General features: G+C 43.5%; 1 protein-coding gene across 1 annotated transcript; it reads right to left on the reverse strand.

Moving 5' to 3' along the window:
• Positions 1 to 2,293: 2,293 nt before the first annotated feature.
• bcl2b (BCL2 apoptosis regulator b) lies at positions 2,294 to 25,338 on the reverse strand. Its single transcript, XM_029524834.1, has 2 exons — positions 24,263 to 25,338; positions 2,294 to 4,980 (listed from the first exon to the last, which is right to left on the reverse strand). Exons 1-2 carry the CDS (start codon positions 24,809 to 24,811, stop codon positions 4,843 to 4,845), a joined length of 687 nt encoding a protein of 228 aa, XP_029380694.1. The 5' UTR covers positions 24,812 to 25,338; the 3' UTR covers positions 2,294 to 4,842.
• Between the last annotated feature and the right edge of the window lie 265 nt (positions 25,339 to 25,603).

Genomic DNA, 25,603 nt, shown 5'->3' on the forward strand with positions numbered 1-25,603 from the left:
TTTTTATTCTGCATGCTTATATTTAGGGCTAGGGTTAGCCCTTATATTTATTTTTTGTCAGTGGGGTCAGGATCAGGGTTAGACCTCAGACCTTCATTCAGACTCATAAGTAAACAGACTTTGTCGAGCTGAAACAGCATGGGTTTTTTTGGTTGTTTGTTGGTTGTTGTTTTTTTTGTTTTTTTTCTTCTTTTGTAATCACATTTTTTGAGGAAAAATATTATATTGAAAGTTGTCTAGTTTGATGAGGGGGGAAAAACATTTAGAGATGTGATGAGCCAACTAATCAAACAATCCCAAAAATGATCAGCAGAGGGATTATCAATGAAAATACATTTTATATTTCCAGCTATTTACATGGACGGCTAATATTACTGAGTTTATAACCAAGAAATGTTTCACTCTAATTACAAAAATACATCAGTGTGATTCAGACATCAGTCTCTCTGGCTCACTGTCAGCCGAATCACCCAGCATGTTAAACTTAACTATTTTCCCAACAGATCACTGTAAGTGTTCAGTAACAGTGTTGCAATACTTTCTTAATTTTGAGTTTTATTTCATTTGTCTTCTGTGACAGAGCCCGCAGAAGCAGCTTCACAGAACAGAGCCAAAAATCAGTGGATGGGTTTTGTGATGAACGTCGGAGTTATTAGTTTGTGTTGGACGTTGAAGACTTTGAATAAATGTGCTCTTCTCTGAGGGTTAGATGCTGATCACTTGATCCCAGACATGGTTTTTCTGCCCTCTCTCGTGCTCATTATGTAGATTTCTGTAGATGCTTGTCTTGTTTAGTTCCTCTGACATTTCTATTGAAGCGATTGCTTCTCCAGGCACAGATTGATGAGCAGTCATCAACCAATGCTAGAAGCCCTGGGGCCTTTTCTTTCCCCAGTGGCTTGGTGCCCTGAGGATATTTTAGAGCTGGGATAGACAACCAAGAGCGGAGTGTGCTGAGAAAAGGCTGCTCTTTATTTCAGACGAGCAGCTCCCATGTAACTATATGAAAAGATGAAATCGGCTGTCATTCCCTGCAGCTGCTGCAGGAATTAGCGAACTGTGGCTGTTGAGTGTTTCATATTCTGTTCTGGACTCTGCATACTGCATCAATAATGGGATACCTGTGCATGTGTGTGTGTCTCAGCCACAAGATGACACTGTAGTACACAATTCAAGCAGATTGAGGTTTCAACCAACATCAGCTTCTGCAGGTTTAAGTAATAGCCTCTTTCTCATTGAATATTTACATGAATGCCTTCTGAATACTTACAGGGTTTCTGAGTATTGGAAAAAAAAATCACTTTCAAGGAAATTGCTAGATTCCAGCAGCAGGAAGGTTTTAATGCATGAAAGCTTGCCTCTAAATGAGGCAAAGATATCAGGCTTGGATCTGATGGACTTCCAAATGAGGGCTAAAACCGGACCAGACTTACCGTAGACAATCTGCTGTGATCTCACGGACTCCCCTGTGATACTCAGTGCTGGGAAAGCCTCTTCTACACCTTGTAGCCCCAAAGCAGAAAAGGCAGGAGGGTCTCTAACTTCCCCCTCCTCTTCTCACTGCCCATCTTCCTTTCTTAACACACACACACACACACACACACACTGGACTCTCTTTTGAAAGTCTAAGGCTTGATTTAAAATTCCTCTTCAGACCGTGTCATGCATTTTATATGCATGGCGAGTGGAGCAGGGAGAGGAGGGATTGCGAGGGGCTCCAGCCCAAATGAACTTCCCTCTGCTATTGGTCTCCTCAGGGATACATCCATACACACACACACGCACACATACACACCATCACTTTCTTTCACTCCCCTCATTTTCCCGCACCCACTCAACTCTTTCAACATTAGTTTTACTGCATCATGCTTTTCACAAATTCCACTGAGCAGGGAGAGTGCTGTAGCCTTTGAAGACAAGTGTGATCAGAACAGAGGCAGGGGGTGTTAAAAAAAGAAAAAAAAAACCTGGCCGCAGGGCATTTGGGGTTTTGCACTTGTGTTTAGCAGTGTGTTGAGCAGAAGAGGGAGGCTGACAAGTGCGGTGTTTGGGGACAGCTTTGATGTCTGATGGGGTGCGGCTGCTGCTTCTGCACAGTCCTTCACAAGGAGACTGTCACGTTGACACGAACAGGCTTACATCCACTGTTCATATCTGTGGATGGATAACAGACAGTGTAAAGAGCTCTGTGCACACACTGCTCACCACCTAAGCATCTCTTATTCTCTTTCTGCCCTGTTGACACGCACAGAGATGAAACTGAGCATTGATTAAGAAAAGCAGAGGCAACGTGTGCTTTCAGCTGCAGCTGCTTGAGAAATCGGGTTTATTAGGAACAATATGATCCCACTAGCTTATTGTGGATATTGCAGTAAACAACAGAAACACAATTCACTTTTCTTTTCTTTTTTTTTAAGTGCTACAGGTTTGCAATTATAGACATAAAACAGTACAGCAACGATAGTGCCTACATTCATAAATGCACAGAGAATATAAAATTACAGTATATTGCTGTTAAACTGTTCCTATTTCTGCTCATGAATCATCCTCCGTTCCTCTCTTACATACACATCAGGAGTGAGAGTGGGGGTTTTGTTTTTTTTCTCTCTCTTTCTTTTTCTTCTTAAGTGAAGAGTCAAGATTTAAGTCTGGAAGGTCAACATTTCTTACAGATAAGCAGTGAGTTGTCATTGGAGCACAATGTTTACAAGAGTAAAGATGATATAGTACAGTAACACTAGACAAAGCCTCCACACAAAGAGCCCAACAGAGAGAGACAGACCTCGCTGAATAGACTCTCGTTGAAGTGAAGTGTCATGTTTTCTTATTCAACTACTTTCTTTTTGGTTTTTTTGTATTGTTTTTAAGTATAAGAAGAATACATGTTACCTTTGGTTTCCAGCTCTCTAGGACTATACTGTTAATTTGTGGCAGTTTAAGCTGTAAGTAAAAGTTAAAATCAACAGCATAGCAGCCTTAAGCCAATATTAATACGACACAGAAATTCACTTTGTAAATATTTTTGTTGTTATAATAGCAGCCCGGAAATAATATAGTTACAGTGTGAGTCCATAAAATAGAAATAAAAAGTGGCAACAACTGATTTTTCCATCAAAGTACTGTTAAAATCTGTGATCTGGTACCTCTTAATAAATACAAAATGGAACTTCTTTGCTGTTATTTATCTTCTAATCTATTCTGTTATAAATATGGTTACATGTAATATTTACTGTGTGAAGACAGTGTCTTTCACCCATGCAACAAAGAAGTTGAAAATTTTTAATGACAGGAAAAACAAAAAACACTTTTCCATAACCAACTTGCTAAGTACAGTTTACAAAAAAAAAAAAAAAAATATTCTGAAGCCTGTGTGACCCTTTTCCAAATTTTCTGTCAGACTGAAACACAAGACAGACATCAATGAAAAACAGGCTGAAAGGAACGAATCAATGACTGAATGCATTTGCAGGCTGCAGAGAAGGGACATCTCAGGTTCCAGCATGCGGGACACGCTGGCTCTAGTGCTAAAGTGAAACCCTGCTGCCGCGGTTTCCACTCAGTCTGTGACCACGCCACGTCTCCTCAGTCCACATCCACAAGCGTCTTTTGTCAGAGAGGCAGCGAAGGCCTCAGCAGCTGGAAGACACATGTTGATAGGATCAGCTGAGTGAGTGAAGAGAAGGAAAGCTGCAGCAGAGGTAGAGGATTTAAAAAAAAGGGCCAAGAAGAAGAACTGGGAGCTTTTAGAGTTGATTAGAGCGTGTTTAAAGTTTTAAGGGGGATAATTTAGCATAGTGGGCTCATTTACATTGCTTGACTTGAGGAACGCAGTCTTAAAATTTTGTCCATTTATGTCACAAAACTCAATTTCTCTTTTACTTCTAGCTTACTCTATTGCGTTGTGCTCATTATTTCTCACTTGAGTATGACACCTTCCTGCAACTCAACTTCCTCCGTGTGTTTTTCATGCTCTTTCTCTGCCGGGGTTTGGCATGTTGCAGACATTAAAGTCAACACAAAGAGGAAAAGAAAAAAAAAAAAGAGGACAAGAAAGAAACTTCCAAAGGCTGAGCTCAGTCTTCCACTGGTCTGTCCTCCATTAAAGTCGAGGGAACGTAAAATGGTGGTGTGTGTTCAGTGTAGCTGTCTGAGGACTGAGAGCAGCAGACACACACCACACTGGTTGGAGCTGTTTCCATTATACATTCTGAGCAGCTGTTCTGAGGAGGAAGTCCTTTGAAGGACGGCTGGGGGGGGGTAACAGGAGTCCACGGTTCATGGGGGGTTCTTCACCCTAACAAGCAGGGGTGGCGCCGGGGCCGGCTTCACTGAGGCGTGGGGGCGCCATCATCATCGTCCTCATGGCCGTTATCCGTGGTGTCCATGTCCTCGTCTCTGCACCCCCCCCCACCATCGCGGCCTTTAAATCGAGGTCCCCGCATGAGCACTGACACATGCAACGTCTACACTAACACTCAACATTCATGCTATAACAAGTACTGAAGCAGGCAGAACAAAACAAAAGGTAGGTGCATCGCACACACTCTCCCCTCCTCCTCCTCAGATGTAGTCAGATTACCGTGATTACATCTAAGCTGCCTCTTTTCAAGAAGTCCTCGGCTCTGTGTGGACTGTGCATCTGGTTCTTTCACTTATTTTGATTTGTGTCTGTTTTGACACAGAGGGGTGAGGAGGAGAGAATTTTCTGAGAGAAGGCTTTGAAGAGAGTCAGATTCAGAAGAGTCTGAAGGTTGTCTCTGAGGGGTCAGGAGTGTCTTTAAAAAGGAAAAAGGAGGAGGATGCTGAGGAATAAAGCCGAGCTGATAGAGCGCCGGGCTCGCTTCACTTCTGTGTAAGGTATGCTCCGATGGTGAGGCTGGCGGCCCCGAGTGCAGCCAGACCGAAGACCGTCTTGATGGAGGGCCAGGAGCAGCTGAAGATGGAGTCGCCCTGTCTGTCATACAGCTCCACAAAGGCATCCTGGGAAACAGACGGGAGAACGTTAGACTCTTAATTGGGAAGACTAGCCTGTTCTTGGGGGTGTTTTTCGAATCAGTTTGATCTCTGATGGTTGCAGGCTGCTAGAGACACATAATATCAATTTATTTTTGGTCTTATAGCATAAACAGAATTATCTTTTAAGGTACTGATATGTGGAATTGAATTGGTGGCGCTAAAGGCACCTAATTGTAACAACAATATTCACAGAGGGTTGGGTTTCTGCTCACTTCACTGTGAGCAGATTTTATATAGACTGGCTTTTATTAGAAAGAATTGAACATGTTCAAATCTCTGCATTTGGCAAAACAGGATCATCACATCTTGAAAATGCAGTTTTGACATTTAAAATATTCAAAATGACATTCATTACTGGGCTGACAGCAGAAAACTGAAGAGACAAAAATCTCAACACCTTCTGCTGGACCAGATATCTTCAGTGCGGCAGACTTTCTCTAATATAGTATGAATGAACTGACCATTTAAGATGCCAACAAACCAGAGTGGAGATAGTGTTATTACAGCCACGCTACAAGCAGATCATTTAGCGTTCACCTGCTCTCACGTCCTCCCACGCACAACCTCGGACGGCCTTCATGCACACAAACAAACATGGGAATCACCAAAAGAACCTTTTTTTTTGGGGGGGGGGCATGTAGTCGAGCTCCACAGCACTCAAACATAAATATATTAATGTTACTCAGAGGGACTTATGTGCTTTTTCTGCTTCTAACAGGAGTTTCACATTGAGAATGTGCGAGTGTGTGCAGTGCCTGTACAGCAAACACCACGGCCGTGTGTGTGTGTGTCTGTGTTAGGCTAGGAAATACAGACATCTGCTCACACACAGTGACAACAGGAGCAGCTGGACAGGAAGTCATGGTGCTAAGCCTCTCACAAACACACACACACACACACACACACAAGTAAATTATCTTGAACCAAACCACTACAGAGTGTATTTTAGAGGGGCCAGTGTCCGATTGGATATCAGCTCCTTTGTTATGAAGCTAACCACATTAGTAACTATGAGCTGGAGCTGCACATGTGAGTTCCTTTCACTATTTGAGTAACTTGACCAACCTGCGTGAACAATGGTGAATTGTTAAGCTTAATTCGCTACAACATTTCTGTGTCAGTTCCCATGGGAATCTATTATCCTTCTATTTTAATCTGTCTTGATTTAACTCAATTCAGCTACAGTAATTACGTTTTGTGTAACTCGAACTGTGCACGTTTAAGTCGACCTTGAGCCGCAGAACCAAAACTGGGTCGCAATAGTCTCTTTCACAAGTGTCATATTTAAATATACAGTTTCCTTTTATCAAACTAAGGCCTGCACAGGACACCCCCCACCCAAAAAAAAAAAGAGATCTTCATTATAAATGCAGCAGGGAGACAAAAGTATTTCCTGTTTCCTCCTCCTCCCTTCCCGTCCTGTGGCATTCCTAAGGCTGGGGGGCCAGTCGGTGACACAGAGGAGGAAGGATCAGCAGTTTCTTCCCAGTTTAGACCCTCCAGTGTCAAAATATACTGCACTCTTAAATCAGCTGGCTGTGGCTTTAACCACATGGCATTTCCTTTGTTGCAGCTGAGAGATTTTAATTATCCAGAGCTGAAAGCAGCCAGAGCGTGAGATGCTGCTGGAGCCACAGACTCTCAGCGACGATACTAACATGCTAATAAAGGCCAGGTAACACTTCTATTTTTTACTCTGCATGAAAAAATGTACAAATTAACACTAAAGACTAATTGTACAGGGGGATGATGATGAGCTGATGATAACAGGATGTGATCATGGTTTTGGCTGGAAAGTCAGGACATCACTTTAGTGATTGTTACTCATCCTGAAGATGATGTGCATCTGTGAGTGAAGGTGGAAAGACGCCGGATCCCCAAGATCACCCAGTCCGTAAAAGACTTCATCCAACAGTCCGTCCAATAGTTTGTCAGTCTGGACTCTGCCTTTTGTGCCCCAACCTCCTCACCAGGATTCAGGTAACTATCAGACAACAACCCCATCAGTCAGACGTCTAGCTGAGGTCTGACTGAGAAGATTTTGCTGAGCAAAAACACTGCAATCATCTGTTTTGTTTTGTTTTTTTCCCCACCGACTGGTGGAAAATAACAGTTTGCTGAGGCAACAACACGAACCAGCCACCAGGTCCAGCATCAAGTGCATGTGACTAAGTGAGTGAGCGCTGGCTGTACTCCACTGAATGGCTAACCCATGATGCATGTCCTCGATATGTCCCAGACAGTTGGCATAGATTTTCATCTATTTAAGTCTGAAACAAAAGCAGACCAATTACAGTAAGAGGTTCTAGAGAGTGGTGATGGATTTTTAAAAGAATCCCACAAGGACATGGATGGTAATAACTCCAGTCTGACTCAGGGCAGAGGAGCGGAGATGGGGGGGGGGGGGGGGGGGGGGTCAGGTGGATATCATGAGACTGAGACATGCTCTGCTTCAGCTCCTGGAACTTTTTCGCCCACACATTAGCAGGGAGAGCTGCCACAACCTTGTGAATAGTGTGAAAAACAAACCTAGGTGCTTTCTATTTTTTTCCTTTCCTGTCTCTTCTGCCTCCCTCATTCTCTGTCTACATTTCCGGCCGTTATGAAAATCTGAGCCTTTGAAGAAAGCAATAATGAGCTGTTGGCAGAGGAGGATACAGCAGGATGACCGAGACAGAAAAAGGACAAAACATCTGCATTCATCACATCAACAAAAGACTATAATCCTCAAAAAAATCATCTTTGCCCTGCAGCAAACCATCTGCCATCGGCAGCAGGTGTGCATCTGGGAAATAAAGTCCAGGCTGCAGTTCTCTACAGTATCCTTTTTTTGGGGGGGGTGGGGGGATCAATGGTTTTTAAAAGGTCGCAGCCACCCCTACAGACATCATGAATCCAATGGGAAAATGGTTTACACAGTCCCTTCGTTTCATTTTCGCTGCACACAATGAATCCCTGTGAGAGGCACAGACAGAGTGAAGGAGTCGGACTGAGCAGCGAGGACGTGAGGGGCTGCTAAAATCAGCCATGGGGTGGCAACTTGCTCCGGAGTGTCATGGTTACCCCGGCTGGAAGCTTCACACATGATTTGCTTTTCCCACCAGCAGGAGAGAGCCTGTCCTTAACCTCTTGGATTAGTTTTTCACATGATTTGGACCTCTGGGTTTCGCTCAGTGACTTCACGTGGACATAAAAACATTTTACACCGTTGCCTTTCTTGGATGGCCTTACACTATCTTAAGAAGCAACAGGAAACAGCAAACATTTATCAATTCCCCCGGGCATCTCCCCCTCGGAAAGATCTTCTGGGCTTCTGTGGAAGATAATGAGTCATCTCGTGCACTTGGCTAGCTCTGTTAAAACCCAGAGCAGTTCGCTGCCAAACCAGAAATTATTACGCACTAATCTCTGGTTTGGTGCGTTTCTGAGGGTAATTGTGGGCAGACTGGGACTGAGAGAAAGGGATGTGGGTTAAAGTTCAACTTGTAATTAAAGTGCCTGTTGTGGCCTCGCTGCTATATTCACCTCTGAACCGAGTTTTCCCCATGCTCTGTTAATTTCCTAAACATTCACATGGTAACATAGTTAAAATATTGCATATGCTGCTGCCCTTTGATTTTCTAATGAGCCTCTCACAGATTCACCACAGCTAATTAAAGTCAAACAAAATTCCCATTTCAGGAGCCACAGGGGAGCAATGGGAGATAAAAAAAAAATAAAATAAAAAATGCAAGCGAGGCATTAAGGTCCTTTGTAATTGATCTGTTTGGATCAAAATATACATTTATTTCTCTCCAATTCATGTGTTGGTTGCACATTATGGTTTTCTGAACATACACAGACGTAAAAAATAAAAACAGGCGACAGGAAAGAAAGCCAATATCTGGCAGCAAGGTCAGGTTAGATCAAGTCTCTGAGGTGTCATCCATCGACCAGACTGGTGGGGAAAAACATAAAAAAAAAAAAAGGAAGAGAGATGACGAAGGAAGTTTGCTTCAATACTCATTACCCGGTGAATCCCCCCGTGTCAGCATCAGCAAACAGCTTGGAGCTGAGGACACTGAGCCCTTCACTGCTCTGTGACAATACTGCAATACTTGGAAACAACGGCATGGCAGCCATGTGGCGGCTGTGGGGGGATGGGAAGCTGTTAGAATCTGGAGATTTCACAATTGATACAAAAACTTTCAGTGGATCAGGCTAACGTTGGTTAAATCTGAAGGGAACACCTTTGATTTAAAACGCATAAATTTAGAGGTCAAAAGGAAAAATGGAAAAAATAGATACCATATGGAGCGGACACCCAACCCTAACCCTAACCCTCACATTGATTTCTGATTTAAGTTGGTGATAGTGTTATTTATGGTGAATAATTTTATTCCCTGTGTGTGCAGCGTGTTCAGATTTGTAGCTTTGAAGCTAACGCTACTTGTTAAATTAGCATGGCTGTGAGTTGGCCAGTGAGACAAACTACTAAATATGTTTCTTAGTGAACAATAAATAAATGAAAATAATTGCCTTGGAATAAGGGGACGCGATAGTCTTCGAATAAAATGACCAAATAGTGTTAAAATTAGAGTCTGATTCTTTTCATTTCATCGTAATGTAATCATTTTGTATCCACAATGACTTTCTGCCAAAGCAAACAAGTTGCATGCAACTGATGTCCACAATGGAATTGCATTTCTTCCCCCACTGCAACAATATGATAACTATAAAGTAATGTCAGCTTGTCTGATAAACAGATCAAAAGGGGATTTCTGACATGAAACAAAGGAAATGAAACCCTCTTTAATTTTCCCCCCACCAGGACTTTACAGTAGACTCAGGTTTCATACAACAACAGTCATCAGGCTGGACTGGAGTATAAAGGCAGAAACAGTCTTGACGTTGGATGCACCCCTAAAGGCTCATAAATATTCAAATTTGCGTCAGCAGCAGCATTTGTGTGTTTACAAAACAGCACGCTCTCCCGTGGGAGTGAGCCTGATCCACTGGAACATGAAACATGATCTCCAGTAAATCACCCACACTCCTCATGACACTTTTTTTTTTTTAATTGTCTCCATTATTCATTATCTAACCCGCCAGATAAATGAAGACCATAACTTTACACATGAGAATTTGTTTTCTAGGAGATGAATAATACTTTGGTAAACCTGGTTTTTATGCCATCGATGAGGCAGCCGCAGGAGAGCCACCGGAGCTAAACTGTCCAATTTGTGCTGAAGTATCTCTTTCTGAGGTTTTTGGGGAGGCTAAATAGATTTAAATTCACGAACATTCCTGATCTATTCACATAACCTTGACTGATACAATTCTTTCAGCGTTTATTCTTGCTGAGCCCAGATTTTTTGATTTTTATTGAGCAGCTTTGATCCGACATGAAATGAAGGACTAGGTGACCTTGCGGGCTTTGAACAGTGAGGGTGAGTGGATGGATGCTGAGTGTGTTTGCTTTCCTATTACCTCCTCCCCATCTGCACCCTGGTTTATTGGCACCTCTGCACACCTTACTGAAGCCCAGACGGTATCATTTACAGTCAGTCACCTCTGCATTCAGAGCAAAGCAACATCAAAGCAAAGGGAGGATGACGGGGTAACGATAAATCAGACAACCTCTGCAGTTCCCATAATGTGCTTCTTTTCATTTTTAAAACAATCCATCCCTGTGAGTTTGACCTTGAAATCTATTTCAACATTAACAATTGATCCTAAATACTTTACAATTCCCGTGGCATGGCACAATGGCTTCCTCAAATAGATACAATGCAGCTATAAGGGGATGTCTGCCTCATCTGAGGATGTCTGCCCTGAACCCATCCGGCCCTCAGCAGGAGGAAGTGACAGAGTTGAGCCGAACAGAAGCAGCACGGCTGCTGTGTTGCTATAAATATCAAGAGGCTCCATCTCAGCCTCCGGTTCAGGACTGCCCAATCTAATAAAACGTGCCTCATCTCTGGTGCTTGGCTGTTTAAAAGGCCACCGATGACGCGCAGGAGCAAAGGAAAGAAAGAAAGGGGTAAAGGCTGCTGATTCATCATCCACACGTGTATGTGTGTTTGTGGCTTCAAAAGTCCGTGTAAGCAGTGTGAACGTCAGGAGGCTGCGGTGCTTTAATTATGTGTAACTCACCATCATGGGTTGTTATGTTCGAAACCCATTCCAGGAATATAGGAGCACTTCCATGAAGAACCCCTTGGTAATGGAAAGTGGTATCTTTGTAGATAAAAGGGCAAAGGCCACATTTCCTATTCAATTTGCCCTTGTAGTTAATGTTTAGACACCTCAGTAAAACTTTCACATACCAGATTGTTTTATCAGCCTTCGATTGCTTGTGGACAGGAACTAAAGCACCATTTATTTTTGGTGAAACAAGGGAGCATGAAGGCTGAACTGTTCTGTGTTGGACTGGTTCAGATAAAAACCTCTGATAGAGACCGTGGGAACTAGCTGATTCCCACGTGGCCTCTTGCTTCTCCTGTGACAAGCACAGCCCATGGGAGCAATTCATTTCCTGTGGCAGCGGTGGCACGCTGCATCAAGCCTTAAAAGTAAGATCCTCTGACCCCCTAAAAACTTGAGACCACACAACCACCATCTCAGCTGCAGAGTAGCTGATAATAGACTGACTGACTGATCCCAGCCAAAAAGGACTACTGTACACAGTGTAGTGAAATGTGTGAGAACACCATCTGCATTCTCGCTGTGAAGCACATGTGCTCGCTGATGCACCAAAAAGATTAAATCATTTGCACTGGGATTTTCTGGAGGTGATGCATTCAGTTTTGCCACTATTGTGGTTTTGTTACTTGATTCAGAGCTTCTTTTTTTTTTCTCTTAAGCCCTGATGTAACAGAATGAAACAATTTTCAGGCACAAAATGGGGCTTTTCAGACAACAGTGATTCGCCAAGTTCTGTATAAGACCTCAACTGTTCAGTTAGTGTTAAGTCACTTCCTGAGCCAGATGCTGTGGGGATGACATCACCGTCTAGTTCGAGACTATGGCCTCTCTGTGGTAGAGCCAAGTATGGTTAAATCACAGGCTGTGTGGGTAACTAGGGAAAGACTAGAAGCAAGCCAAACATGTAGTCATACTAATACCATAGAGAAAGGGAGGGGCAACGGCAGGGGAAAACTACAGTCGGTTAGACACTGTAACTAAGATATTTGTATTTGTTTTTGAACCATTAGCTGACTCCATGGACTTGGGGCTAAATCCTTGCCCCAAGTCCATGAATAAGGCAACTGTAACAATAGAGTTTTATGTTCACAAAAAGCATCAATGTTGTTATTTTGCCTTCGATGAAATGTGTCCCCTGTAATTTAGGAAGCGTTGCAAACAAGTCTAGTGTAATATCATCTAACAGAGAATTAAACGTGTCAGTGGAGGAGAACATATTAAGACATCAAAGATATAGTGGCCCCGAGCCTCTCGTAGTCTCCTCTTTCATACAGGAGACGTCTTGTAAAGGCGGATGATAAATGAAAGCTTGTCAGTTTTGGCAACAACACGATAGTGGAGCAGTTTACACGGGGCCAGGTTTCAGGTTAAGCCATATTCTCCGTGTACCCATGTAAATGAGATAGGCCACAGTCTGCAACAGGACGTGCTGCGAGCGGAGCAGACCAGTGCAGATCTCAGATGTCCGATAATGTCAGAGAAAACAATCATCTGTTTGAAGTGCAGCTCCCTCAGGAACACCTTTTGAAGGGGGCTAAAAGGAGAAGAGCAGAAAACGGAACATTTTCCACAATGTCCCCAGTGAAGGCATCTGCTGCCAGGGTTGGAAAATAAGTACGCACATTTTATTCAAGTACTGTACAGTTATTTACCTCCTGCTATTACCACTATGCTGCATTTTAAAAAGAAAGATTGTATTTTTCAATGCACTATGTTTGTTTGAAAAGTGTAAAACACTAGTTTAAAGAATAAAGCAAAGATTAACAAGTGGATTTCAATCTATGTCTCAATCTAAGAGACATTTTGCCCTTTGAGCTGTTCAGAGGCTTTCATTTAGGTATTTGAATGACAAAGATACAGAAATTAAGTTTATTAAGTATTAAAAGCCTGACCTTCACGTTGGGAACCAGTGGACTAAAAGACTAAATCCTTAAACTAATTTTGCTTGTTCATTGACAATTAGAGAAAGTGATTCTGTAATTTTACTGAAATGACAACATTTGTTGCTCTTGCAACATAGCCAATGTTGGGATTAAGAACAATTTATTTGAGTCTTGCCAGGAGCATCAGCCGTTGAACCGTTCGGCGAGCTAGCTGGTTAGCCGCAGCACCAAGACAGCTCTCGATGATGCCTAACTCCCGACCGCCATACAAACAGCCATTAATGTTTATGTTGGTTTAGTAGCAATAGGACTTGTTTTAACTGTCATACTGGTACTGCTATTTTGGAAAGTGGTCTGAAAAGTTCCACCGTCGTCTGGTGTTGTCACACTTGCATCAGGAGATTACAAAACAGAAGACATCATGTGGGAAGACAAAGCAAAACTCAATAAGGGAAGGAAAGAGGCTATACCACAGACTGAGGGCTGAAATTGTGAAATGCATGACAAAACTTCTCTGTCCTGAATGGAGTATGAAGTCATTTAGAAACACGGGGAGGGGAAGAAGAATGATTCTTAAACAATTCAACTTCCTAACCAAATATAAGCAGACATTTTTCTTGCATTCTCTCATTTTCAGCCCTAATAAAGGCAAGAACAATGCCCCCCCCTCCCCCTCCCCCTTGCTCTGTCTCATTCATGGTGGGAATACTGGGGAAAAGTTCAATTACCTCTCTCAGGCAACCAGCTGATTTTCATCCAGGCGTGGGGGAAAGGAATGAGAGGAATGCATTGATGTGTGGAAACAAACAACGGCACTGTGTGAGCCTGAGAGGCCTGATACGAGAAGGAATGAACCTTGAGATACCCAAGTCAACTGCAGGGAACACAGCTACCACACACTCTTATTACATAATAAAAAAAAGAGGACAACTACATTCTTTTCTCAACTTGATGGATGTGTTTAATGCCCAACAGATGGATAGAGTGGACAGCAAAGAGCTGGGGCTAGCTTCACATCTATTCCTTTCCCTTTATCGTTGTCTGTGGACTGAGTTCAATGACTCGGAGGGAAATCAGAGATAGTGATGTTGAGCAGCATGTAAAAAAAAAAAAAGGACTGATGGTTTTAACTATCTGTAGCAGGTTGGCTCATTCTGTGCTGCCCGACCTTCCTTATCCGTACACAGACACCAAAGGAAACAAACACAAGTGCCTACATGTGCCTACACAATGAATGATAATAAGTTGAGACAGTGAAAGTCTGGTGTGACAGCTAATAAGGCACATCAGTTTCATAATAGTTTCTTTTTTCGGGGGGTGTGTAATCCATGGAAAATATCGTTAGTTGTCCTCAGTGACTGTCTATTGTGAGCTGAGTAGCCATGATGTCAGTGTGCTCTGGGAATGAGAGATACTGCTTCCAATGGAGACTTTTCAGCACAGAGGAAAAAACATATACACATTACAATGTTTCAAAATGCTCTTTTTTACTTTTTGTGCTATTTAATCCCCATGTGGATGTTTCACAAGAACATTCCTCAGCTTTCTCGTCAGCAGATGGATCAGCTGAGGATCAGATGATAGTTGACTCAGATGACTTTAACAGACCACTTTATCCAAGTTTGTTCTATAAAATTTCTGCAGAGTGAGCTATGCTTGTGATCTATGCTTATATTCTACTTAGCAGCATGAACACGCATCGAATCAAAACCATTTGATACGCTTTTTGGTTATTCAGCCCTGGTGGTCTGATCCTACTTTGTCAACAATCCAAACTTTTGTTTTCCAGCAATTACCTCGTGAGTCTTGACCTGGCTGCAGCACAGATGTCAGTAAGTGGGACTGGACTGCCTGTTTATTGCTTTATAAGCTCCACATTCCTGTCTGCCCTTGCACCTCTCCTCCTCAACAGCCCTTTCAGCCTCACACTCTGATCAACAACACTTTGTGAAGTCCAACCATTTGATCCAGGAATATTATTTAGCCCCTGTCCTCCCTGGAGAACAGGAATGTGGACTCAAATTAATTCAAATGTGAAGGTCAAGGAATCTGAGCGCCGATCAGGATAGACGGCGGTATCACAATATGAATTTCCCAGCTGGTTGATAAGTTTGGCACAGGGCCAATCAAAAGCCTATTTAAGAATGGTACACTGAAATTCAGTTAAATAAAAGTAGAGAAAATACATACTTATTAGACTCTTGCATTTTTTCCACCGTCTGCAAATGGTTATTAAATGTGAAGGATAAATTAAACACTTTATAGGTCAATTTGCAGAGTTGATTAAACTACTGGTAGTTAGACTTGATGACATGAGCCTCGCCTAGACGTGTCATAGAGTCAACACTTCTCTATAAAGCAAGACGGCGCCTGACATAATTGAATCCAGGCATGATTAAAAAAATCTCTGACTTACATGACATATTGCATCCCAAGAACATACCACAACAGAAATCACTCTATGGAAGGAAAAAAAAAACACCTAACAATGCTAAACAAAATACCAAAGAAGAAAAGGAATCACTTTCAGTTCTCCTGTTTTCGGCCCTCCCCATTTGCTTTGAAGTTATTATTTGAGTTGCAGTGATGGCACAGCAACCAATTAAAGGCAGCTCCTTCTCATAGACATGGTGAAATTGACGCAACATCATGCTGTGACAAAGCTGAGCATAAACCCCTGTGGGCAGATTATTCCTGTTAGCGACAGTCAGTCAGTGGTGGTCCTCTGAAAGCACCAGGGGTGATCTGAGACAGTGACAAAATGTTCTCATTGCAGCATTTGGTTGTAGGTTTGTAAGGTCGGGGTAAAGACAGGCAAGGAGCTTTATGAATGCTGCCCTGAAACAGTTCAGTAGGAGAAATTCTGGCTCTGATGGCAAAGCTTTTATCTTCCAAACATTAGGGGTGTATTGCTTTTTCTGCACTTCAAACCTAATCAGTCACCATCAAAGGTGACTGCCAGCAGGGTGGTGCTGCGTGAGCTTTGCCAGGGGTGAGAGTTTCTGGTTACACACACACACAGATGCACCAACTGAAACCCTTCAACATAAAAGTGCTAAAACGTCTTGCCAAGGTCTTTCCACTGAGACATTTTTTCCTTCAGCTCCAATTCCAATAAATCACCTGCATATACAGTCTGACATCTACAGTCGCTGGTTCCCTGCGTTAATTGAGTCATTGCGCAGATACCAACACAAACTGTCGGAAATGCTCAATCAATACAACACAGTCGAAGTGATATCTGAGCGACGCCTGACCTCACTCAGTGTCGACCGAAACAGATCAGATTCCCTGAAAGCTATTTGCTGCACTGCCAAAAATCACATTGGGGAGGGGGCGCAGAGAACTATTTAACCCAAACTTCCATGGGTGAGGCATAGAAATCTATTTACCATTATCTGGCTGTTGTCATTTTTTGGGAGGACATGCATTTCGGAGAAGAGGCAATAATGGCATGCTCTTTGTTAATGGTCGGTGCAATGGCTAGTTGCACAGGGAAGTCCCACTGGACATGATGGTGGTGGTGCAGTGTGTGTGTGTGTGTGGTTGTGTATGAATGGCACCACTAACAGGAAGCTAGGCACCCCGGGGCCATCTGCTCCCTGCCATGGCTCACATGTCACCCTGTGACAACACAGTATTATTGATTCACAGTACCACATCCACTTCTGTGTGTACACACTGATGTGCCACAGCATATGCGTTTATGCATATCTGCCAGTGTGTACACAGCCATTTTGTGGAGAGCAAATAACTGATTTGTGCCAGCACATCCGCTTATGTGTTGCCTTGTGTGTCTATATATAAACTTTAAAAACCTCAAAGGGTCAGTCAACCCAAATCACTAAAACTTATTTGCCCACATTCCCTCTTGGTGGCTTGCAGAGAATTTCACTTTCTGAAATGTTTCTAAAACTGCATTATTTCAAATTGTTAAATCAACAGTTCTTTCTTAGTTACACCTGTAGTGAAAACAATAGAGAATGAATACCTGCTTCCCAACTGTTCCCTTAACATGTATGAGTTTTATCCCCTTTAAGCTTACTGTTTGGTTTCATTACTTTATTTTGAAATTTTCTGTACGTTCATTTGTATTTTTCTCCGTTTATTTTGGCTGTAAAACCCACTGAATCCTAACTAGCACCAAACAGCTGACCAAGGCAGCAACTACCCAGTGACATTTTTCCTCAAAAAAGAAAGCTGGATGAGCTTTATAAACAATCTGTAGAGAACTGGTGATAATTGTATTTGCAGCTAATTTCACTGCTGCCACTTAAACAGAAGTGAATGAGTGTGATTGGCATAAGATGGAAACATAGTAAAATTTTACTAAACTGTAGCTGCATCTCAAACAGCAGATGCCATTGTTGCTCTAGGAACTAATTGGGAATATAAAATGAAATCTTATTTTAAACCTGTCTGGGGGTTTGTCCCAAAAATATCTACAGAAGCTTAACAATGGGAGGAACCGTTTAACCTTGCCCTATTTTGAAATAATGTGCCACTTGCAGGGGTGTGCCCAGTGGCAAAGTCAAGGACTGTCTCAGTGGGCTCCTCATTATCCCGCTCCCACCATGACAGGAAAGGTGGAAAACTTTCCCTTTAATCTGCAGTCTCAAACGGTTCATTAGAACATGGTTTCCATGTAGATTGGCAGTGGGCTTGTGATGTGGCTGTCAAGATAGTGCAGATGCAAACAAGGCAGGGATTTATGTGTAACATGACAATTAAAGGACCACACGGGAGCAGTGATGGTAACACTTCTATATTTAGAGGCCTCTCACATGTCCCTGCATTTTTCAGCGATCTAGGGTGTTATCTGATGCGGAAAGCCAGATCTCGGGGCATTAGCGAGTTGCTTGTGAGGGGACTGAGCCTGTTTGTGCTGATAAATCAGTTATGTCTGTGGTGATGGGGTGAGAGACAGACAGTGTTGGAGGATGGGAGACAGAATAAGGGTAAAAGAAGAGGTAAGCTCTTGGCTGAAGCTTGGCTTGAGATCCTACTTGCTGGACATCCATTTAGTGTCCAAGATTATCTGCTCCATATATTATTCATCAGTGTGTGTTCTGGCTGCCATGGCCATGCTTTTACACAGCTGAGGCATGTGTCACCCTTGAAACAGGAAAACAGCAGGTTGGGGTGATGAGGTGAGCTGATTCGAACAAAATAATAAAAAGGAAACACGAGTGTATGGCTGAAATCACAGGCTCACATGGCCCCGACAGCCTACATAAAGGGAACTTTTAGAAGGAAAAATAAATAAACAAACAAAAACCACACACACAGACCCACACATCAGCCTACAGTGGTTCCTGAATCGAGCATGCTCAGCTGACATGAATGTCCAACAAAAGAACAGAAATCGCACACACCCTTCACCAGCCACTCAGGAAAGGAACACCCAGGTCGTCTCCATTATTTATTTACAGTTGCTGTTCCCCAGCAGACATTCCTCTGGCTCTCCCAAGGAGGCCCAGAAATAAGCACACAGGACGGGGTGGAGGGTTTCTGGAAAGAAGTGAGGTCGTGGAAACATGCAGAGAACTCACAAAGCACCAAAACTACATTCCTGAAACTGAAACGAAACTGTGCCCGTTGGCTAACTATGTTTTTACAGTGCTTTCCTCGTAGAGTAAAAGGTGTGTATTTCAGTCATCTTCGTGAAATGCTTGGCACGTGCGGAATGGTAAGCAACCTGCATGTCATGTCAACCAGCAAGGATCTCAAACTGCATATCTGACCTTCCATTCAAGTCAACTGACTGTGGGAAAAAAATCCTTTAATTTTGGTGAATTTCCTTTTATAGAGACTCTATTGCTGTAATCAAGACTGACAGCATGTCTGCAGGTTGAAGATCAACTTGATTTTATTGTCAGAAAATAAAAGAAATGCTAAATTATTCATGGAACTGTATTCAGCTGCCACAAAAGCTTGTGTTTGTCATTAAAACTATAAGGTGATGGCACAAAGCCAGCCTTGGTGCTTTCTATAACTATTTGGTTTGCTAAGGCCCCTCCAAAACAGGAATTCAAGCAGGCAATGATATCAATATGCTAAGAATGTGATATTTTTCAATGTAAAAGTTATGAAACAGATACAGTGATCTAAGTGACTTCATCGTCACTCAGGCTACACTCTAAAGGGTTAAACATGCCTTCTGAAGCATTCAACACACTGGACTGAATGTATGAAACAAAGCTCTTTGTGCTTGGAGCATCTCAGAGTCACAGAGAGATTCAACACTTCTCTTGTGCTCTTCCTGACAGAAAGTGGTCATGTCCGACTGATTCAGCGTTAGAGCCCAGAGCTGCATCTGTAGGAAACGTTTCTCTGCAGTTGCGGGGCTGATGGGTGTAAACACAGTGGCAGATGGTGAGCGACAGAGGCCTGCACAGAGAAAGGGGTACAGTACGGGGGAAAATCTTGGCTGCTCCTCACCATACTAAGCTCCTTTGTGGCGTACAGTCTCCATTACAGAGCTGAGAGTCCACATCAAGAGGTAACATTGTTGGCTCAAATCTCCAAGCTGAGCCTTGGTACGAGAATTTCTCCCTTTCAGTTGTGAAATCATGTTGTTGTTTCTCTGTCTTAAAGGGACGGATGGGAGGGAGAAACCCAGAATGCTATTTGCATGAGTAATCGTTTACTCCTCCATCTGATTCCTGGGTACAAGAAATCAGAGTTTGTCCCAGACTCTAATTTGTGAGGCCACACTGATAAACAACTGCAAAATAACAGATGGATAAACAAAACAGCTGACTGTGACACCACAGAGTGTGAAAAGCGAAGGTTTGTAGCTGGATCAACCATGACTTACGGACCTCATTACAGTGAAAAGCACGTCTCCTCCCATGTAGCGTCCCTGTCACAGTCGATGCAGGTTTCTTTTGATAGTTAAAAGCCGAGAGAAGCAAAGCCTGAAACACTTCCTGGATGGTGCTATGGTTAGTATTGACTTGTGTTCAACAGAAAGAAATTTGACACAAATTTGATGTGCGTTGTTTTTTTTTTTTTTGTTGTTGTTTTTTGTTTTGCTTTCCCGTTGGTGGCTGAATGTGCTTCCTTTGTGATTCAGTTTGTTGGGTATTTTTTTTCCTCCTCTACTGACATATCACCTATATGGAGATTAATGACTTCCTAGCTCTTCCAGATCCACTCAGCCTCAACAGGGGAGTAGAGGGGTGCAGCCAGATGCCCGCAGCACCATGGCAACATGCAGGTCCCACCCACTGCAGAGCAGATTGTGCTCAGGGAATCCCCCACAGGTTGGACCCAACCAAAGCCAACTTACACTGTCCACTTTTCATGCACAACGTACACACACACACACACAACTAGGCCACTAGCATCAGACACCCGATTTCACTTCTAACTCTCCTTAGAGAGCCTCTGTAGAGCTAAGTGTTAGTGCAGCGTGATTACATGTTCAGAATGATGATGGCACAGGCTACACTGCTGCTGAAGATAGCTGATGTTAGGAAGCTAATGTTTTCTAAACAGCTGAAAAATTATCTATTTGACCTTGATGAAATGATGTAGCTTTCCAAAGTTATTGCATAATGTGAGATCCAAATTTGAAGGCAATCCATCCTGCAGTTGTTGCAATAATTCACAAAAATTAGTCCTGGCGATGATGGAGAAAACATCATGTCAGTAGGAGTCATCCTCTGGAGACCATCAACGTCTGTACAAAATTTCAAATCAGTTGCTGAGATATTTCAGCCTGGACCGACCAGGAGGACAAACTGACCGGCACACACCTCTGGACTATGGCTGAAAATATCAGGGGAGACATAAGAGAAGCTGTGTATCCTTTCAATGTGTGGCAACTGCTTTTTGTCTGTGCAAAACATTTTGGCAAAATTGCTGTGTGCTGCCCCCTCAGCCAGTCAAATTGCTGACGTCAGGCATATAATTTCCAAAGTTGGATGCAACACGCCACTTTATTCAATCATTTGGCTTTCACAGCAAGCGCCAGTAAATAAACACAGGTGCACTTCGTGACTGTATGTGGGCGACACTGTAGACTAAATGCAAGCCTCCCCCGATTAGAGTAATTTCTGTCAACACAAAGGTTGAATTTATACAGGTGGTGAAAACCTGAGTGTTGGAGACAACGAAGGGACAGTGGCTCACATCCTGGTGTGCGTGAAGTTATTGCGACATAACAAGAGCAATTTCACCCTCAGCTGGGTTTTGCACATACAGCGAGAGCTTTGTTATATCTCATGGCCAAATAGTTTCCTTTAAGTAAAACTCTATTTGACTCACCGGGGATGCCTAGACTCAACAGTGATTAGTGGCTGCTCTTATTTTGGTCTCAAATTACCCAAAAAAAACAACAGGAAGTAGGGGGTGACTGATAGAAAGCTGTTTCCACACCAGTCTGACATGTGAAAATGTCAGTTGATTAGGCCCCCGCCTTTGTTTTAAGAGCATTGGAAAATGCAAGAGTCACCTCGAAGCACACATTAACACAATGGACAGAGTAAGTGACCATAAATGCAACGTTTCTAAGGCGCACATGTAACCATGGGTGCTGCCATTGTTAGCAAACTATTGTAAATTCCAGCAAGAAAAATAACGTCTCTCATTTTATTGTGTGGGCAGCATGGCGGCGTTGTGGTTAGCTGGTGACTCTAAATTGTCCGCAGGTCTGAGTGTGAGTGTGTGTGGTTGTGCTTCTCTGTCTCTGTGTGTTGGCCCTGCAATGGACTGGTGACCTGTCCAGGGTGTACCCCACCCTCGTCCAGAGAGAGCTGGGATTGGCTCCAGCACTTCTGTGACCCAGAAATGGAAAAGCGGCAGAAGATGGATGGATTGATGGATGTTATTCTGTGCCCGAGCCAAGCTGCAGGGGTGCAATGACACAATGAAACATGGAGTGTGTTTTATTCTGATGTATGTTCTTAGAGCTACCTGTCAGCTTAGCTGGGGGATGAAACAAAGACAATGACTGTGACATATGTACTTCATAATATGTGCAACCCTCAAAATGCATCAAGTCCCTTAATAAACTAAGCAATGATCGGCGCAGATGTGGAAATCTGGTGAACGTGCTTCGTTGCTTTCACAATAAAACACATTGGTTGCCACATTATGTCTACAGCAGCAGCTGTTAATCAGTCTGTAAAGATCTAAAACCGAAGACGCTGAGGTCACGTCTTCAGTTTTGTCTTTTACTGGGGGGGTACACTTTACAACTAAAACTTAGACATGATGAGCATTTAATGGCCTGATTAAGATATTTTAGACTCATTCACTACTCTATAAAATCAGCAAAGCAAATGAATGGGTAAATAGAAAAGGACTGAGTGATGAGCCTAGTATTCCTGAAACTCTGGCCACAGCCCTGACACCACTATAAATAAACAAGCTTAGCAACATGAGAATTATGTGAATTCAGATAGGAGAAAGACAAACATAATCAAATGACTTCCCATGTAATCCTAAAATGTCCCAGACTCTTCAGTATAAAACCATATAAACTATTTAGGGCCTAGAGGTGCTATGAATAACAATCTCTTAACCATAAACTGAATGACTTTCATTATGTTTCAAAAACTCACCAAAAAGTCAGTAAAAAAAAAAAAAAAAAAAGGAGAAGCTGAATTTCCCAGACCCAGCAGAGACAACGCTCTGTGATCAGAGTGCCAGTTATTAAAAGGCCAGGTGAAAACTAAAACAAACAGCTGAGGAAATTCCCCACCTGACAGGTATTCAAATATAACTCCACACGGATGCCTGTTAGGATCGAATATGATGAAGAAAAAAAAAATAACGTACTCAAGGTAAACACAATATTCTGTTTTAAATAGCTTTAGAGCCCAGTTCTAACTAAAATGATTGGGGTTGTGGCTTTTGAGGTTCCAAGAACAGAAATCCACCAAAAGGACACAAACTAGAGGCATATGCTCTCAAATAATCCTAAATAATCGTTTGGATTAAAATACTATGCTTTTACCATCCAGTGGCTGCAGAACAGCAGAGATACAGTTGTCTCCGCCCAGCTGGAAAATAGAGGCTATGATGACCTACATTATTATACAGTGGGCACACACTCCAGAGACCTCAAGCAGACATCTCGACGGGCCAGCCTGCGCCAGCTTCAAGGCACAGGTCTTAAAAAAAAAAAAAAAAGCAGACAAAAGAGTTCCAACCTTGATGCACCGAGGACAGCATGTTAAACACAGCGCTGTGTTACTGGAGGGTTCTCCCTCTGTTACTACCTTTGATATGTGGCACAACCTGCCACCTCCAGGGGCAAGGCACACTCAAGGGGAATGTTAAACGGTCCTTCCCTTTGAGATGAAATGTTCAATATGAATCATTGATGACCCCTACCCCCGCGCCCCCTCTCAAAATCTGCTACCTTCCAGCCATGATCACCGAGCAGCACAAATGTTATGCTCTCATTAATCTAATTAGTGGCTAAATTCGAGGCGTATTGGTTTAATTGCTGTCGAGGAGTTTGCTGTGAAACAAGAGCTGCACAACTCCCTCATCAGCACCTGGAGCTTGTGCGGGATTTCTGAATGCAGAATAAATCCCCAGAGCTGAGCCCTGATTCCTGTCCAGCTGTGGCCAAAGGCCTGAACAACTCAGGCACACTGGGTCAGTAGTTTTCTGTCAGGAGACAAGTGTCAGGCCTCCTCCCTTCTGCTGGAGTCATGACTTCATGCATGGAGCCCTTCACAAAAGGCTACAGACACATAGTGAGTCGGCCACAGCGTGCTGCACGGCTCACACTGATTTAGTGGTCTTTAGTTGGCCTGGATCACACCGGACTGCTCTGCACGGTGGCTGACAGCTGCGTGGCCGCCACTGGCTGCCCACTGGACTGGGCGGGCTTTCCGTCGGAGCGTCGGGAGGTGTGACAGAGCTGGATCTGTGATTGGTCAACTAAATTTAACAGCCACGACTGGCGTCCAATAGGAGGAGCCGCTTCAGGGAGGCCGTCCGTCCTTAACACATCTAGAGATGGATTTTTATTAATGATCACTCACAGATGGGCTATTGGTAATGTGTGTGGGAGCTTAACGTACATTTTAATCCGAACTGTGCATTTTTAAGCATCTGGATAAAATAAATAAATCAATAAATAAATAAATAACAGCAAATGAGGACTTTTGCGCCACCGTGGCACAGAACTCAATACACGGAATCAGACCTACCCATCCCCCGTTATCCTTTATCCAGCTGTTAAGAGGTCCGTTTAAATACTCCGTCATCCACTCCGCGACGTTGTCCACCTGCGGGCTCAACTCCTCCTTGGCCGCGCACTCGACGCACACGGCCCCCCCGAACTCGAAGAAGGCGATAATCCGGCCCCAGTTCACTCCGTCCCGGAAGAGTTCGTCTATCACCTCGGCGAACCTCCTCTGCGCCACGGAGGAGGAGATGTACAGCTGCCGGGACATCTCCGTGAAGTCCGGCTGGTACAACCTCTCAAGTTCGTCTCCGGCCTCCCGGAGGACTCTGTGGATGTCGGCGTTCGGGTCGGACTGCGGGGGCCGTCCGTACCGCTCGGGCGCGCTCTGGTTGTCGGGCCCGCTGCTGGCTTCGCGGAACCGGCGGACCAAAGTCGGGGATGGGGCAACTATTGAGCCATTAGTAGCAGCATCTTCATTCCGGACGTCATCAAATCCCCACGCATAGCCCCGTTTGGCGAGTTTATAGCGTAAATAATTTTCCACAATATTGCGGTTCCACTCGCTCTCCATCCCGGTTCAATGTGTACAGACGGAGGGGGTGTCCTAAATAAAATGCATTATGTTCTGATGTGTGCAACTGCTCTGCAAAAGGCTTATCCGAAACTCGACTGTATTCAGTTATGACCAATGCAACGACACGAGTAAATCCCTAGTCTTTGGGAACAACGTTTCGAGAGTTGAAGAAATCCCTCGATTTAAAACTGCACGGGAAAAAAAACAAAACGTTTCAAAAGTCCAGCAAAAAAATGCAGCGAGTCCGTGTAAGCAGCTGCCTTCATTTCCCGAATCCTTGGAGGGACACAGGCGACCTTCTCTTTGCATTAGAAATATGCGGAAGAGGTTTGGAGTAGTGTTGATCTATTCCTGTGCACATCGCCCAGACGTGAATGTGTTGCAAATAAAAAAAAATGAATGAAGGCCAGAGTTGTACGTGGCCGCAGGGGCTTATAACGCCGCCAACTATTTTAGCGGCGTCAACGCACAACCATGCGCAGGACCGTGAGCCAGACAAGGTCGGACTGAATCCTCCCTCCACGGCTGCTGCTCATATCCTCCTCGGCAGCACCCTGCCCACCCACCGACGGTGGGCCGCGCTCTGCTGGTGAGGTATTCCTGACGTCAGCCTGTAATTCCTCGGGCTCAGCTCCGAGACTCCAGAAGAAGAAGAGCTGCACTAAATAAATAAATAAATAAATAAATAAACAAACCACTAATTGCTCGCTTTCTTGTTGCATGTTTTAAATCACTAATTTTTATGACTGGAGGACTTGACTTGAAAAACAGAGCCAGGGATGGTTTTCA

The sequence above is a fragment of the Echeneis naucrates genome, chromosome 17 (assembly GCF_900963305.1).
Source record: "Echeneis naucrates chromosome 17, fEcheNa1.1, whole genome shotgun sequence".
NCBI lineage: Eukaryota > Metazoa > Chordata > Actinopteri > Carangiformes > Echeneidae > Echeneis > Echeneis naucrates.

Coding starts and splice junctions, on each gene's coding strand:
- bcl2b (XM_029524834.1), bottom strand. CDS start 24,811: ATGGAGAGCGAGTGGAACCGCAATATTGTGGAAAATTATTTACGCTAT. Junction 4,981..24,262: donor TAAAGGATAACGGGGGATGG/GTAGGTCTGATT, acceptor TCTGTTTCCCAG/GATGCCTTTGTGGAGCTGTA.